The 18,093-nt window shown below is 29.1% G+C and overlaps 1 protein-coding gene across 4 annotated transcripts in view; it reads left to right on the forward strand.

Annotated features, from left to right (window-relative positions):
- LOC107452018 (carbonic anhydrase-related protein 10) overlaps window positions 1-15,691 on the forward strand; it is a 476,626-nt gene extending 460,935 nt beyond the window's left edge. For 2 of the 4 annotated variants that reach the window (XR_015432607.1, XR_001585143.5), the window contains exons 9-11: window positions 6,740-6,782; window positions 10,334-10,545; window positions 14,435-15,691. Coding sequence is in view for 2 of the 4 variants with exons in the window: in XM_016068291.5 (XP_015923777.3) it covers window positions 6,740-6,782; window positions 14,435-14,493 (102 nt within the window). In the remaining 2 variants the exon portion in view is untranslated. The remainder of the gene's footprint in view (window positions 1-6,739; window positions 6,783-10,333; window positions 10,546-14,434) is intronic. The other 2 variants (XM_016068291.5, XM_016068290.4) reach the window with 1 other exon arrangement.
- The last annotated feature ends 2,402 nt before the right edge of the window (window positions 15,692-18,093 follow it).

Genomic DNA, 18,093 nt, shown 5'->3' on the forward strand with positions numbered 1-18,093 from the left:
AACAGAACTGTATTTTGAGCATCACATTTTTGTTTGTCCTTTAGCCGAAGAGACTCATTCAAAATCGTCCTTATAAATATATTTTAATTTTGCAAAATGCTCAAATTATCTTAACCTAATGCGCAAAAATTTTAAAGCAAATCAAACATAATGGAATGGAATGTTAATCCGCTGAGCATAATACATTGACAATAAAATTTAGATTTTTCTCGTGTGAGATGGCAGCAAGTATATTTTCGCTTGCAGATTGTATAGCTAACGTCATTTAGTGTGCATGTAATTAATGATCCTGTATGTCAGGCGTGCGCTTCTTATAGTAATTGAACTGTACCTTGGTTGATGATTCTGCAGGGAGAAAAAAATTCTGCTGAAATTACCGTACTGTAACACTTTAAAAATTGAGCAAAGAATTTTAAAAAATAAAAAATAAAATTTCTATCAAAATTACCACAACGAATTTTTTATGCTGGTTATTTTGCGAGACTTTCTGTGATACCATTGCCAATATTTTAGGAGTACATTAACAAAATTCCGAACTGAAAACAAGAAATTATTCGGAAAAAAAATTTTAACAACTAAAACACTTCATTTTTTAATTTGTTTTTTACATCAGGTTTTGTTTAAGTTATCTAAAAACTCTTTGTCAGATAAATATTGCTATAAATAGCATTTATTTCATTGAATTTTGTTTGCTATCGTTCAATTTTGTATGTAATTTAATAGGCGGTAAAAAAAAATAATTTCATAACCAAAAGTAATTGATTTTGTTTTCGTTTTGCGTTTGTATTCCGTGTGTTGTTATTTTTTATTCATTTATTTATTTTTGTATTTTGTACTGATTATTTCATTCTTTTTTTCCATTTTGTTAACTTACTTGCAGTTTTAATTCTTTATATTTACTCGTGTATCTCAAATTATAACAGACATGAAGATTTCCTGTTTAATTTGTCATTACCCTTTAATTTCATTACTGTTTAGTAGGATTTTAATCTACAAATCATTGTCATTCAAGACCTCTTCCCCCTAATTTTATTAAATGTATATCATAAAATCTTAAGTTTTGGAAAAACTATATATAAATGTGAAAATTCCGAGTTTTATATTTATTATCAATTTGAAATTTAAAATTGTATCAATGCGAACGATTTGATACGCAGGAAATTTTATAAAATTTGAAGTCTCGAAAAATTGATTAAAATATATTCATATTTCTATTTATAATTAATTTAAAATTTTCCAACTTATAATTTAATCATTAAAATCTTATTTCAACTTGATTTAGCTCAGTAATTATATTTATTTTGCCGAGCTCAAAAATATGCAATGTAAAATTCTTCCGCTGCCTACATTTTAAATACGAGTCTGCTTTAATACATGTTTGAAATGATAAAAATGCATTATCCAATTTTCCGTCATTGTTCACCTATGAAAATTATAAAAACAAACTATTTGAAGCATAGCATCCATTAAATAAATAAAAAGAAACCAGTTCACATAACAGTGAGAATTATTTTCCCCATTTTCTTTAAAAAGTACACCTAATTGCTAACAATTTTCCAAGAAGTACTTAAAGCTGTTCCCAAGAGAGTACAGATTCTTTGCAGAATACTAAGAGACTAGATAGTATCTTCGTAAAAATCTGCATCTTTTTAAAAAAGGGTGTCTTAATAGGGCACACCTGGCCTAAGTTTCGAAATTCTCAAGCGTGCGGTCTTTTGCTTTAAAAATTTTACTCATGGATATTTTAGTTCTAATTTAAAGTAGTTTAAGAGGTTGTTTACAGAGAATATTTTAAAAGGAACTAAGGAGTGTTTTTCGAAAGATTATCTTTTAACAAATAAAAAGTTCATACGTATTTGCAGTTTTATGTATCCATCGCCCCACAATGAAATACGGTATACTCATGTATTCACATGTAACTCCTTATGTATCCACACATACACATAGAAATATTCAAAGGATAAACAATGGATAAACCAAAATCTAATTATGATCTACTTAATGGATAGCGTTTAGTATTAGATGCAATTCTCAATTATTTATTAATCATAAAATATTCGCCATGGGGACTACAAGTTGAGTAATATTGCATTGAGTATATCTATTGAGTATTTGCATATTATTAACTTCTATCAGCAGAAATATTCAAAGTATAAGCAACAAGTAAGTCGAATATTCATTAGATATTACTAGGCTGACCAGCACCCTCCCAAAACTAAAAATCCGATTGTAAAATTACTAAAAAGATGTTTGAAACTCACTGTTTTACCTTTCTAATTTAATATTCTGAGAACAGAAATCCCACGCAAGGAGTCTTTAACAGAAATATTTTTTTAATTAAATTTCGATTATTTGTTTCGAAATTTTGAAACCAGGATTTTAGTTTTGGGAGGACGGTGGTCAGTTTAGCATTATTTAATGGATAACGTTTATTGCGAGACGCAATTTCCGATTACTTATTAATCATGAAATATTTGTCATGGATTTACAAATAGAGTACTATGCTCATGTATTTACATGCAATTGAATACCAACAGTAGGATAAGCAGCAAATAAGTCAAAATCTCATTATGCATTACTTAATGGTTAACGTTTATTGTGACGCACAATTTCCGATTAGTTATTGAGCAAAGAAATATTTGACATTGAATCGCAGATAATGCTTCTTTTTTCAATTAATTTCTAGGTGGAGCTGTTAATATTAACAGTCACTAAAATTCAATATGTATAACTTGAGCTGCCTGCAGCAAAATAAAGTGTGTGTTTTTGTTTTTAAATTATACATATTATTTTAACTTTTTGAACTCTCATTCTTTGTCGTGAATTATTAAATTTGCCCTGATGTTTTATTTTAGAACATTTTTCGGGTTATCAAAAATGATTATAAAAATTTAAACTGGAAAATGAAAAGTTCCACATACTTAAGAGCCAAAGTTAATTACCGATATGTCTAAAATATTTCTATATGAATGGGTTTTGCTTGTTTCCTTACGTTCTCTAATGTATTTAACTAATTTTCTTTATAAATGCTTATTTTTGCACAAACTTCTGAACGTTTTATTAATGTTCAAAGATTATTCGTACATGTTCTATGCACTTACAATGACGCATCAGAATCAATTTCATTTGATAAAACGTATTCAACTTATGAATGCTAAAGTATTCAACAAATATGTATTTTTTTATTTTAAATATACTTTGCTGTTGTTACTGTTTTCGTGTCCATGGATCTTCAGATCACATCAAAGGTCTGGACTATTGCGGCCGCCAGCTTCGGCCCCTCTTGACTGAGGAGAACAGTTCTTAGATTGTCCTCAATTGGTACCCATCCCAATTTCAAAACATGTGTGGTGAGTGCGTAGCACTCGAAAATGTGTTTTGGTGCCAACATGACATCAGGGCAGTTTCTGCAGGGAACGTATGTCCTGGTCTTGTCTGGGAGAATTTTCATCCCTCTGAAATGATTGGTTCTAAGTCTTGCTATTAAGGTTCTAAGTCTTGCTATTAACGATGTCAAGGTTCTAGGGCAGTTGAAGTCAGTAATAAGTGTCTTCTTAAAGGTGTAAGGTAGGAGTCTGTTTTTGCCCGCTGCATTTGCATCTGTAAGCGTGATGGTGTTACCAAATACTTTGTAACTGTGTTTTATTGAGTATTATTCTATATTCTTAATACCACGCCATCCTCTTGCAAAATCGCCGAAAATTCAGGAAAAAAATTAATTTACCAGCTTAATATTTAACTATTGCCCGATAAACGATTAAACCTGAATTATTTATTTGTTTATTCATATATATTTTTTCCAAAAGCTTTTTTTTATTCTTTTGGAATCTCCATTTTTTTCACAATTATAGTATTTTAAATAATTCAGATTTTTCAATCAAGATGTTAACCTAGAGGTAAATCAATCAATTGTCATTTGCACCATTTCTATTGAACGATTTATATTCTCATCCCATTAGAAACGTATTCCCATTGATTGCTAGCTGTAACTGATTGATCATTGATGTGATGGATTGCCAGTGGTCCGATAAGTGAAGTGACGTCAGCTTAGACATCTCTATAGCAATGACGCAGTTATCAGTAATTTATAAGAAATAAAGTCTCACTGTGACGTGATATAATTTCTGTCGATTCTTCCAAATATAAGCTAGCACTCACCACAAAAAAGCGCAATTTAAAAAGAACAAAGAATATATCTTTTATCAAAACATGAAAAATAATAATGATAGCCTAGCATATCTGGATCTTCTTTGTTTATTAAGGACCACTATATGTTAAGTTTAGTTAAGCCTATAAATAAATAATAGAAACTGTTAAAAATTTTGGAATCAGGTTTTGCAATGAAAACTATTTTGTTGTAAAAATACATCGATAACTTCTTAATTTTCATAAACTATTATATACCATATAACACCATTATTTAAAAACATGAATATTATTGACTTTCATTCCTTTTATACTGAAAACTAAATATCCTGTAACAACTTTCATTGCATTCTACAAAATTTTTCATAAGTAAGCACATAATATGAGCTTTCGAAACTCAAAACAATTTACAAATTCAAATCTCCAAGATGCCTTACCTCTTTTAAAAAATGTATAAATCATTTACATTTCCCTTTTTATCGATCAAGCGATATCGAAAAGCCAATACAGAAATAAGAAAAGATCTTATTTTCTATTGGATTTCATACATATTCTGTCGAAATACTTGCGAATAAAAATACAAAGTTATACTTTCGAAATTGCCGTACTGGGACTGGGAGGAAAATTTTCAACCGTAGTCAAAGTTGTACAAAGAATATGCGAAACTTACATGCATAATACATGAAACATCATAGAATCTATTATATTTAACCTGTTGACATCTTAACTTGGAATATGATAATTAGATACGATTCTTTTTCTACTTTTCCCACAGCTCGGTGGGAGGGGGAACAGTAATCTCGAATTCATAGTAGAATATTTTGAAAGTGAAATGAAAAGATACCTTCTTTTGAAATCTGAACCTACGTAATTCAACTTTAAGGGCACATATTCCACAACCAATGAAAAGAGATATATTTTTCATTTTTTTTAGAATATATGTAGTGAAAATACATAGAGTGAAATATGGCTGACTGATTGGTTTCTGTGGTTATATTTGCCATTGAAAAAATGCCTACATTAGCTAAATGTATTTTGATTGAAAACTTAAAGGAATTAAAAAAAGTAAAAATAGAATTTTTGCGTTGCATATGAGGATCTGTAAAGCAATTGGTTATTATATTGACAATTTCACATAAACACAATCAGAATTGTCATATTATTATTTATTCATTTCACAAGGTGCTTCCGAAGAGTTTGGCGAATGGTCCCATACACTGTAAAGTAATATTCCGGATCAAATTGCGGTAAAAGGTATCAGCTCGCAGAATTCCGGTACTTTTTAACGTAAAATTGATTTTTACCATAACATATTTCGGAACGAAAAGTCTGATAAGCCGTAATTCTTGCAATAATAATTACCGTAAAATATCACTGTATCACTCTAATTAAATAAATACTACTGCAAAAATTACAGTATAATATTTTCAGGGTAAAATGGATATTACGGTAAAATGGATTTCACGGATGATGCACTCAAAGTGCCGGTACTTTATACCGGAATTTTTTTTATAGTGTACGTAAATAAGAACATTGGTGAAAATATTACACTCACGCTGGAAAAGTTAGAGATATGGTGACTTGTGCTCCCTAACGCGTCAATCACGACTCATTAAACAGAAATGTTCGCAAAGTAACGCTGTTATGATGAGAAAGCTTGCCACTTCGAAATGGTACAACGCGTAAACATCAAGATGCGTACGGTGTTGAAGATGAACATGGTGCCTTAGCATAGTGTGACAATAGGGCTTGGAAAAATATCAAAAGAAGCCTGTGCTTACAATTTCCAGCAGCTGTACTAACGATGACAAAAATATATTGGGTTGTTGTTGCGTCTTATTCTTCGAGGTCAGATCGGAGGCTTGACAGAGTCTTAGAAATCGTGAATTCTCAAAAAATTATATACGAGAGGAAAGTGTCATGCTGAAGCCCCACGTAGTGTAAGGTATACGAGTAGAACAGAGGAATCCGATGATGAAGAATATTTCATTTTATTTTATAACCGCCTTTGAACTCGATCCCCTGAGCCACCACGGCTCAAAAGGCATGCCAACGGTACGCGGTGTTCCCAGGTGGTCACCCTTCTAAGTACTGACAGTGCACGATGATGCTTTACTTCGATGGTCAGACGAGAAGCGACGTTTTCATTATGGTATGGCAGTTGACAGAATACTGAGTGAAAAGTTGACAAGTCTTCTGTCCAATAGTAGCATTGCTCCCTATTTGTCCTCTCATTGGCTTGCTGATGGTGATCAGAACAGCTCTGATACACTTAACTGTGAGGACACAGACAGAAGATATTACAAAATACTTGGAATGAGACGAAGAGGTGTCCTCCAGAATCTCTGATTTTTCGAGATTTTTAATTTTGAATACATTTTGGAAAATAAAAAGTGTTTTATAGATAAAGGTGATTACTTTGAATGCCAGTAAAAGTATTGTGCTTCTAACTGTCTTTATTTAATGAGATTATTTAACAAATTTTTCGAGAGCACTTTGTTAGCAAATGAAAATTTCCACCTTATTATTTGTTCATTTTCATAGAAAGATACTAACTTAGTTAAGATACTAATTTCTATTCTTTTTCTTTTAGGGTCAAAGTTGTCCAACAATGCAGAGTTCCCTGTTTTACCAAGGTAAGACCTATTAGATTTGAACTCACACAATTTTTTATAATGAAGTTATTTATTGCTGTACAAAAATAAAATATAAATTTCTTTAAACAATTTATTTAAGAGTTGTTAATTATATTATTATAAAACTTTTAGTTTAATGAATGTCACCATGAAATACATTACTTACATAGCATATTAAAAAAACAAGGCTATCCTACAACGTATTATCATTCTTTTTCTGACATTGAAAGGTTTATTGCTTTTATTATTGATATTCATTTTCTACTTCTTAGAAAATTATACTCTGTTATATATTGCTCATGGGCTGCAATAGTGGCACAACTAAAAAAACACGCGTTTTGGACTAAGAGCAGGTGTAAATATAAAAATACACATTCCTTCAGCAGCAATACTAGCAAAACTCATAATTCAACTTGAAGGTAATCTTCGTTTAAGCAAACTAAAGCATTTCTTATGAATTTTCCTCAGCAATGAAAACTTTAAACCCGCTTATCTCAAAGCATGATTTTTTGAGTTTTGCCGCTATTGCAGCCCATGAGCGAGATAATAATTGTTTACTTAAAATACTTAATACAACTTTAAACAATTTAAAACAATATGAATATATGATATTTATTAAACATTTATTACATGAAGGTCAAGATTTATATGACTTGTAATTTATTATTCGATGAGAACCTAAGATGATTTGAAGTAAGCCGACAAAAAAGGAAGCAGGCAATATTGCATTTATAAATGCAATATTGCCTGCATAGGTATATAACGAGCATTGATTGAGTATTGTTATATTTGCATTTGTTTTTAAACTAATACCCGTAAAGCACAAAATATCGAAATTTAGTTTTAGCTCTAGACTACTGTTGCAGAGGTTGACGCAAAAAAACGCTTAAAAAACGCAAACATATTTTTTATTAAGTTTTAAGAAACTAGGAACCACTATAGAACTATTTTGGGGGAGATAATAAAAATCTAAACCCACTCTACTTATATTAGGTACCTGTTACCACAATATGAAATGTTTGGCGATTTTTTACGACTTTCAAAGCGGATAAGTATCTATTTCTAAAATTTTTGAAATATTCCTGTAATGTCCCTCAAATATTATAAAGATAATTAAGAAATATTTTAAAATTAATAGGCAAGAAATATTTTCAAAGATAACACCCCAGAATTATTTCGAAAGTAACGTTACTCTAACATTTTATCGTAAACTAAAATTACATTTTCGCAAGAGTACATTTCAAAAATATTTTTGAGACCACGAACTATCTTCCGCAAATTTTTCAAACCACCTGCAACCTTTGACATTTTGTATAATATAGGAAATTATTGTATTAAAAAAACCCATTTTATTTAAATATAGTAAACTTTTAATTATTTTAATAAACTTGTTTGTATATGGCAACGAAAAGCTATTTTAATTTTAAAATTTTATTTTAACTTCAGAAACAATAAATATAAACTCTAAATAATAAATTTAATTTGTGTCCAGTCCCTAGTGATAAGACATTTACAAGCACTTATCATCAATCAAAACAAAGCATTCAATAAACATCCTGTTCTGCACCACATTAAATTTTCTCAGATTTATTTTTCACTTTTTTTCCAATCGTCCTCAAAAGCTTTCTACAAACATATTCGAGGAAATATAATAAAAAATTATTGGCCGAAGACTAAATTTAAAGCCCAAAATATATTTAAGGGAAAATATTTCTATAGAATAAAAAAAACAGCTTTAAACTTTTAGTTTGATTTCATGTTTGCTTATATTTCTTTGATTCTAGTATGATCCTATATTAGCCTAAATTTAATATGTTTCAAATAAATTGATTTAAGAAAGTCAAAAACACATTTTTGAAAATGTCTTACGCTTTTATATTATTTATTAAGCATACAGAAAATAAGAAATTTTTATCATTTAAAATAATTAAGTTTTGCTGTGCACTGTTAGAATTTGCATTTTAAAATACGGTAAAATACTGTATAAATAATATAAATAACTATATATAAATAATAATATAAATAACTATACGATTTTTAATCATTCACAAGTAGCATTTTTTCAAAATCGCAAAATAAGAAATTTAACTGGACAGGATTTAACAGAACAGGATTTAACTAGAGTAAGGTAGTGGTTGAGTTGTGTCAAATAAAGTCAAATAAACCGTGGAATGTAATTTAATTAATCTAGACGTTTTAGGGTTAAGCAGCTTTTTGGTGCTTCCATCTATGTATGAATGATATTCTAATAGTCCACGGTCACAAGTTAGAGAGCGTATGACACTGGACAAGTGTTGAAAGAAATGGACGAAGTATTGTGGTGTCCGATATGTACCCAGCTGCAAGGAACTAAGTTGCTTCAGTTGGTGGGTCTAGTTGGCTCGATAAAATTCTGGCTGCTTTACAGTAGTATTTGGTGAAAGCAGTTAATAAACGATTTTTCTCCCAATTAACAGTTTGAATACTATCTTATTTAAGGTAATTTGGCTGATTTGTACAATAACAATTAATAAATTGTTATTTAACCATTTTTTCCGAGAAATTTCTAACAGTTTACAGCTAACAAAGTTAAAAGTCACGAAATTCTTACACGGAATTTAAACAAGCAAAAAATTATAGAAACCTCGATTTCTTACGTAAACAAAGTAGAAACCAACCTTTAACAGTTTAAAAAAGGAAGGATTAAAATATTTTTTTTAAAAAAGACGCAGTATATAAGTTTCCAAAATAGGATTATAGAAATTCAGAAGCTTAATCCCCCAGATTGTTTAGAAAAACAACGCAGACTTATTATCTATCTTATTATATAAAACGCTAATACGTATGTATCAATAAAACCGATGATATTTATTTCCTCGCGTTGGCAACAGTTTTCATTTTTAATTGATAGGATTCGGCGCGCAAGAGCACGAAGTGAGCATCATATGGCTAATCTATATTATATAAAACACTAATACGTTTTAATTGATAGGCTTCGGCGCGCAAGAGCACGTAGTGAGTATCACATGTCTAATTGGGTGAATTCTCACCGAATTATCAAAAACATTCTCACAAAATTATCTTCATCGAAGCCGATGCTTTACATCCGGAGTTCAGTACTATTTCATATTGTTTTACAACACATGGCTTTAGCCCTCTGGTGGGAAAGACTTTAAAACAAAACTTACAACAGTTACTTTTCTCAACAACTGAAATTTAGAATAGTGTGATTAAAAAAAATATGCGAACTGTTTTCAATTTCAAATTAATATTGAAATGCACAGGTTTAGAATTTTATACAGTGAAACGTTTTCGGAACTTCAGTGTTCAAAAAAGTATACAAAAGCTAGACGTTAAGAACGTATCCAATGAGCGAGCAAAGCGAGCATCGGATTGCGAAGCAATCTGAAATGAACTGCGAAAGCAGTTCGGGGGGTTGGCGAGCGCAAGCGAGCAGGGGGCGAAGCCTCCTAGTAAATCTAATAATTTAGTTTTCACATAAAAAAAAGAACTTTCTGATATAATAACAGTAAAAGCACAAAATTAATTTACCCTATTAATGTGTTTTACAGCTAATTATAACAATTGGCGACAGTGAAAACAAGTATGTTGTCCAGTGCCTTACTAGCCAAGCCAAGATAAAGTCATTAATGAAGTTGTTCACCCATACCAGGCAAAGTAGAGGTGGTGGACCCTTCTAACTATAGATTCCTCATTCCTTAACATCCTTTATTTTATCCATTCATTTTATTTAAAGTTGCTGCACGTCAGGTCGTACTTTAAGGTAGGTAAATCGAAGATTCCCCAACAATTAAGTGTATTACATACTAAAACTGATTTGGATAATTCAATAGCTTTTAATAAGTATATAAATTAATAATAAGAGATTTATGAAATGAATTTTTCATGAGGATGCTATTTTAATATTTTAACATTCGTCAACGTGGATGTTAAAATCCTAACACCATTTGTTAAATTCTATTTTTTTATTTTTTTTTTTTCGACACTCTTTTGGTACAATTAATAAAAGTCAAGTAAAAAGATTCAAGTAAGATTTAAGTAAAAAAAATATAATAATTAAATATAAGTTTTAATATATTTAGTATTATTTCCAAATATGATAACCCATACGAACCTAAGTGTAAAATAAATTATGAAAATTAAAAGAAAGTGATATTAATGGGGCAGCGTGGTTTTCCAGGATTTTGCTGTGTTTTAAGGAGGTACACAGTAAAAGTCTGAAAATCGGAAGGATTTTTTAATGAATTTAGAAACGATTGCGATAATCTTTACTTAATACATTTTTTAATGTTATTGTACATATTTTCATTTTTATTTTATCATGTTACAAATACAAAAATTTGAAAAGTTAGTGCTTATAAAATACAATACTTATAACTTATTTTTCAAATTATCTACAACTTGCTATTCTCATAAATTGAAAAAAAATCATTTAATTTGATTTCGTTTTGATTTTTCTAAACTACATGGATGTAATTTTCATTGCACGTAGAATTTTTTAAAAATAATTTTTTTTCCTGTCAAAATGGCGGCGTTTTAAAAAAATTAAAAATTGACATAAAATAAGCTTCATTTTCATAAATTATTCAGAATCAGTCAACCCAATAAAAAAAAATCTCTACGCGCAATGAAAACTATATTTATTGTGAACATTGGTCAAAATTTGAAGTAAATTGGTTGAAAAATGTACTAATTCGAGGTGCAAGAAGTAAGAGAAACATAGTTTTGTGTAAATTGCATTTAAAGTTTTGTGATCAATAACCCATATAAATACATGAAATTTTGAACTAAATATAATGCATCGATGCCAAATCCAAAACAATGCTTCTTCTCCATTTTTAGTAGTCCAGTCTCAAGTGCTAGTCTAGTAATTTCTTTTGACCCTCATGTAACGTCTCATTCGTTTTTAGTGTAGCAGTCAAAATTCAGCGATCATCTTCATTTTGAGCGTATTGTTTGGCTGCTTGGTCTACATTTATTTCTAATTGCTCCAAAATTGTCCATAACCCTTTGCAACATTTATTAAAAACAGTACAGCTACACCAGTTGCAATTTCAACCATTTATATTGAATTCACCATTAATTCTTTCTTTACGTAATTTCAACTAATTATTTTAATAAAATAGTTGAAATGAGGGTATTTTACTAATGATTAGATTGAATTGATTAATTGATTAGAGTAAGTAAATACATTAATCAACTAAGCACACAAGTTAAGTTGTTCATGCATGTCATAGAAAGTCATGCGTCTAGTGCCGGACTCTACAAATCAAGCTGAAACATCTACATTTTTGCGAAAAACAATTAAATGCTTTAGTACTTAATCTTAAAAATATAAGTAATAATCTTTAAAAGATAAACTATCAAAAGTAGAAAAGCTTTTTTTTCTCTTTTTTTTACAAATTTTACTGTGTTGTTTCCCCTTAAAAAGATATATTTATGTGTTTTCACTTTCACTTCAAAATAAAATTTTGAGGGATTATAACTGCATATTTAATTTTATTCTAGAAAAATTAGGACTAACTTGAAACTTTTTCATAAAAATATTTAATCTTTCACGTTTCTACCTGTTCCTTTTTCTTAAAAATGAATTGCTTTTTAATCACAAGAGGAAATTTTTCTCAAAAGTTACTGTTTCTCAAAGTTTTAACTACTCAATGATTAAAGTCAAAGCATCCTCAGAAAGAAAAAATTTGAAATAAAATTAAAGTAAATATTTTTTTAGTTGCACGACATGCATACTTTAATGAAAATCAATTTATTTTAAAAAATTAGTAACGTGGCTCAGATTTTTTAAAAAATTAAATACATCTCCCAATTTTTAAATTTTTTAAAGTTGTAAGTTTCTGCAATATTTTTCGAAAAAACATTTGTTTTCAGCATTATGGTTCCTGCAGTAAATCTGCTCATTTAGTTACTTATATATCAAATGTAGCATTTTCTGTGATTTCTTATATGCGAAATTGAAACGAAAAAAATTCCAAAAAAATATCAAATGCAAAGATATAAATAGCATGCTGCAAATATTTTAATAATTTTCAAAACCCTTATTCAACGCACAGTTTTTTTAGTCGATTGTGAAAAAAAATTTGCCTTTAAGCTTTATCTTCAACAGATAAAAAATCCCTTGGGATTCAAATAACATGTAAACATAAAAAAGGCACGTGAAAAAGTTTTACAAAGAAGGGAAGAAAAAAACTAAATCACTGGCTGATTTCAACGGTCTAATTTCTCGGTGGCTATGTTAAAAACTCAGTGGAGGCTTGAACTCCACCCAGTTCCATTGATGGGTACCACCTTGTCAGGAAAGTACATGCAGCCTGTGCGCAATACTGACCACATTGCGACAATCATGCCGTTGGTCACGAAATTGTGGTTGCCTCCATGATCATCCTGATCTATAACAGGATATTGCGGGAATACTTCACTTCTTTAACTAGACATAGTGTATTAATTTTTAACTTCTCTGCCTCAGATTTTACACTTAATTTTACCTTTTTAATTATTATAGTTCCAGAAATTTCTGCATGCAAAACAACACAAAAAAACATTATAAATTGTTAACAACAGGTGGAAATAATACTTTTTATATTGCTCATAAAACGATTTTCAAATTTTTAGTAAAATATAATACTTTATAATAAATGCATTTTTACCTTATCTAATCTTACTGTATACCATAGATGTTTCCCAAAAAATATGTCAATGTAAAATAACAGTTTCAACAACGATTTACAGGAAATAATTACGCTTCTTAAGGAACTTTAAATATTACTGTTATATGATGAAGTCAACGTCAAAATTCTTCCATTGTTATTAGTAAAACATTTATCAATTATTAAAATAAAAATCAAAGAGATAAATTTCCTGAAATCCCCAATACGGTATCTAAGATTTCTCTGTTTATTAGAAAAATAATGAAGCTTTGTATGAATATTTTATGTTTCGATAATAGTAGCAAAGTAACTTGTTTCATTAAAATTTAATGAGAAAAAGAATATAAGATAGCATAGAACTCTTCTGACATTGTTGAGAAAAGAATCTTTTAAATAGAGATTGCTGGAAACCATTTCGAATTTTTAATTTTGAAATTTATTTATAAATAAAATAATGTAAATTTATAAACTTTTAAGCAATAAATCATTCTAGAAACCACTATCATTCTACAGTTGTGCAAAATTTTCTTTAAAATTTGAATTTTTTTAGAAAAATTAGAATAAACTATTTAAATATTTTATAAATCTTTTTTTCTATTGCTATTATTTTAGTTGGCTCCGTGTCCTTCTAAATATGCATATAAAATAATGTAAGCGAATAATCTCTTAATAAATCATTTCATAAATTATTATTCTATAGCTGTGCGAAACTTTCTATAGTGCTTAAAGTTTTTTGAAAAATTAGTTAAGACAAGCTATTTTAGTCTTTTTAACAATCTTTCCTTCATTGTTTTTATCTTAACTGGCTCCGTCTCTTGCCAAACCAGTAAATAAAATAATGCAAACCAATTATCTTTTCGGAAATAAATGATTTTATTATCTATCATTATGCAGCTGAGCAAACTTTTGTGCACAATTTAAAGTTTTTAGAAAATTTAGTTGAGATAAGGTACGCTAGTCATTTTAACAATCTTTCTTTTATTGTTGTCATTTCAGTTGGCTCTATGTCTGTCATTCCTGTGTCAAACCTGCCGACTTCATTGCCAAGCCCTTAGAAAGACTACATATGAAAATTGTACATAAATAAACTCTGTAAAGTTTATATGTATATGAGAAACATAATCTAAAATACCATCACTGTACAGATGTATTCCACCTTTAGTGCAGCTATGTTAACTACTGTCAACTACTTACAGGAGATGATGTTTGTTTCGTCAGTCAATGTTTCATTCTGCTCCCCTCCCCCTTGACTAAGAAATTTTATTTTTATGTTCATGACCCGGTTTAATAAAGAATGGAAATCAAATCTAGAAATGTAAGTAAAAATATGAGTAGATATTGTTTATCTTCTCAACGGCCATTGTAAGAGAAACACTTTCACGGTAAGTGTCAAAGAAATTCAAAAAGAGTTGTAACTTACGAATAAAGTTCCATACTTCGCAACATCTTAAGGAGAAGAGCTTATAGTGCGCGTGCACAGAAATAACTCATAACTAACATAAGAAGTTGAGAAAGGTCGTACTGATTACATATTGAAGTGCTTTTTACCAAATATTATTTTAGTTATGAAAGATAAAAACAATACATACATTGTTGTTGTAAACTTTGCAGAACGTTTGTTAGCTCCCTTGGCAGATGTAACTTCGATTAGAAGTTGTCAAAATTTCTTTTTACACACTTAACAAGTTAGATCGCACAAATTTACTATCTTTCAATCATTGCAATTAAATAGAAATTTTGTAAACTATTTCTTATTTTCTGATATATAAAAAAAATGAGCTAAAAATGACAGAGTGTAAGAAATTTTGAAAATAAAAATAAAAACTGCAGGACTAAACAAAAGCAAATCTTCCGACTTGATGAAAATGAGACGTTGTGATAAACACTCACGAATTGAAACTAACTTGAAACCTTAAGCAATATGATAATATCTATTGTTAACAGATCCATTTGCTTCAAGAATAATATCAAGATAAGAATTCAAAGTTACAATTGGGAAGAGCATTATATTGTCAAGCTACATTCATATGATGTTAATTAAAAATTAACATATATTTCGTGTTTGTATTCTGTGTTGTAATGCTGTTATATAATTTACATTTTTGTTTGGAATGTACTTGTTTTAGATTTGTCATCATTTGTACTGAATCGCATTGTTTTTATTCAGAAATTTTGAAGTAAAACGTAAAATTAAAGTTAAAATGAAAGAATAAAGGAAGTAAAATATAATGTATGAGAAATTAAAATAAAAAATTAAAGTAAAATATAAATATTTAAACATAAATGTTTATGCAATAAATAAGGGTGATAAATGTAACACATTGTTCAAATTTGTGATACACATTTAATTTTGTAAGCCAAGATGAAACCGTGGTTAAGGGACTCAGCTCTTACTGTTCTAAAACATACAAGAGTTCTATCCCTACTGTCAGCTTGAAGCTCACCTAGCTTGAAATCTAGGGGGGGTACGAGCTTGTCTAGCTTACCCGGAGCACAATGCTGACAAACTTATCATCAACGCCGTTGGAACCCTAACATTTTGTAGAGCCTCTGGGGCTAACAACTGGCTGTTGTAAGAGTGTTTTATTTAATCCTCCGCTGTGCATCAAATAAAATTCTTATCAATGCATATCCAATTTTCTTCTTAACATATCTAGTAGATATATGAGTATCCATTTAATCAAAAACATTATTTCTGATTTTTTTATTGAAAAAGCTTTTTAAAATAAAATCATTTTTGTTTGTCACATAAATAATGGAAGGTTAATTAATGAAAAAATTGAAGGAACCATTCGTTAATACAAGCAACATATATTTAAAATTTAACCTGATTCAAAACAATTTTCGAAAAAAAGATAGTTCTTCCCGCTTTATAAATAATAAAGAATTAATTATTAAGAAAACTGGAAAGAAACTGATTTCCTTAGCAGTATGTATATAGAATTTAATAATTGGACAAAACTTATGATGAAATATACTTTATGTTACTTTTAAGCTATATTATACAAAACTGTGTTTGTTATTTTCTCTGTATGAGTATTTCTTTCTCTAAATGGTAAAATGTATTCAATTTCCATATTTTTTTTAATTGTCATCAAAGTTTTTTTAGTTGTATTTATATTACAGCTTCATGTTTCATTTTCTTTTTTCAACGGTTTTATAAGTCATTAGTATTATATAAAAATTTGAAACTCATTCCTTTCATAAGCAGGAATATTTAAGTTATCATCAATGTAAACAAATGTTTGTTTCTTAAACATTTTCATGTGTATTTACCTCTACTGTTAGATATTTAAACACGTATAGAGCCGGTACAAAAAAAGAGTTTATTATACAAAGTATATTATTTAAGTTAATGGTTTAACACTTACAAGGAGAAAAATATTCTTGTAAAATTGCCGTATATGATAATGACATTTCTAATTAAAAATAATAATTCTGGTTGATATAACCAAAATATACGATATTTAAAGCATTCATTTTGTAATTTTTCCGTTAATGTGGCAAAATGTGGTTTACCAGAAATTCTCGTTTTCAAGTTCTTATTGCTACACATTTAATAAAAAATACAAAACTGAAAAGTAAATTTAACCGAATAAATTATTTGTAAACCATGATATATCTTATGATAAATTGACCAAATTTTATCACATTTACTAAATTTTATCATTTATTATAACACCGTATTTTATTGCTAATTTTAAAAAAAAATCATTACCAAAGCGTATTAATAAAATTTACCGATATTTTCGGTGTACTCAGCCGGAAACTCGGTAAATTTTACCATATCATGGTAATTTTCACCATACTTTTTTTTTCTCAGTGTAGTGTTACATATTTTTTGTCTAAGTTCCATTCAAATTAAAATAAGACTTTTACTAACCTATCTGAAGCAATTGGTATGCTTTCTGAACGTGAATTTCAAAAAAAGTGCTCCAATGATTATGTTGACTTTTTAATTACAATCACGATGATATTCTCAGTTGCATTCATTCTTTCAAAACTGTTTAAAAAAAGAAATTCATTGCATTTGAACATATGCTAAGTCTCTGTTAGAAATTTTAGAGTTTGTTGTACCATAATCTCGCTGAATGTTTCAATATAGCGTAACAAACGGAGTATGCCTAGTCACATAATCTAGTGAAAAAGCACTACGGCCGAAAATTTCTCTGTCTGTTGGCGTTACGAATGTCTGGTCATAGTCAGGTCGTAGTCAATAAAGAATAATAGCCGATGTCTTACTATCTTCTTTGAAATAGAGAACATTAATATTTTCTTTAAAAAAAAAGAACACTTTTATTCCATTTTATGAAAAAAGATGCAATGCTGAATTGATTACATTGATTGCAATAATATTCTACGGTATAACTTAAACGGAAATGTAATTAAACTAAATATATATTGTTAAATGTTGCAGCAAATTTGCACCGTATTATGGTTTTAGTTGCCAATGCTTTGTATTTGAACCATTATATTATGCAAGGTTGCTACAACCTGAATATTAAGGTGCACCATATTTTTATTTAAGTTGAACCATAGTATCGTGTAGTTAAAAAAGGTTTAATTTGCATGATCATATGGTTGAACCTGGCGCAGTGTTAAGGTTGCAGAAAATGTGACGTATGTTATGGTCCAACACTCTCTAAAATTTCTAA

The sequence above is a fragment of the Parasteatoda tepidariorum genome, chromosome 3 (assembly GCF_982258835.1).
Source record: "Parasteatoda tepidariorum strain Cologne lab strain chromosome 3, Ptep-v5.0, whole genome shotgun sequence".
NCBI lineage: Eukaryota > Metazoa > Arthropoda > Arachnida > Araneae > Theridiidae > Parasteatoda > Parasteatoda tepidariorum.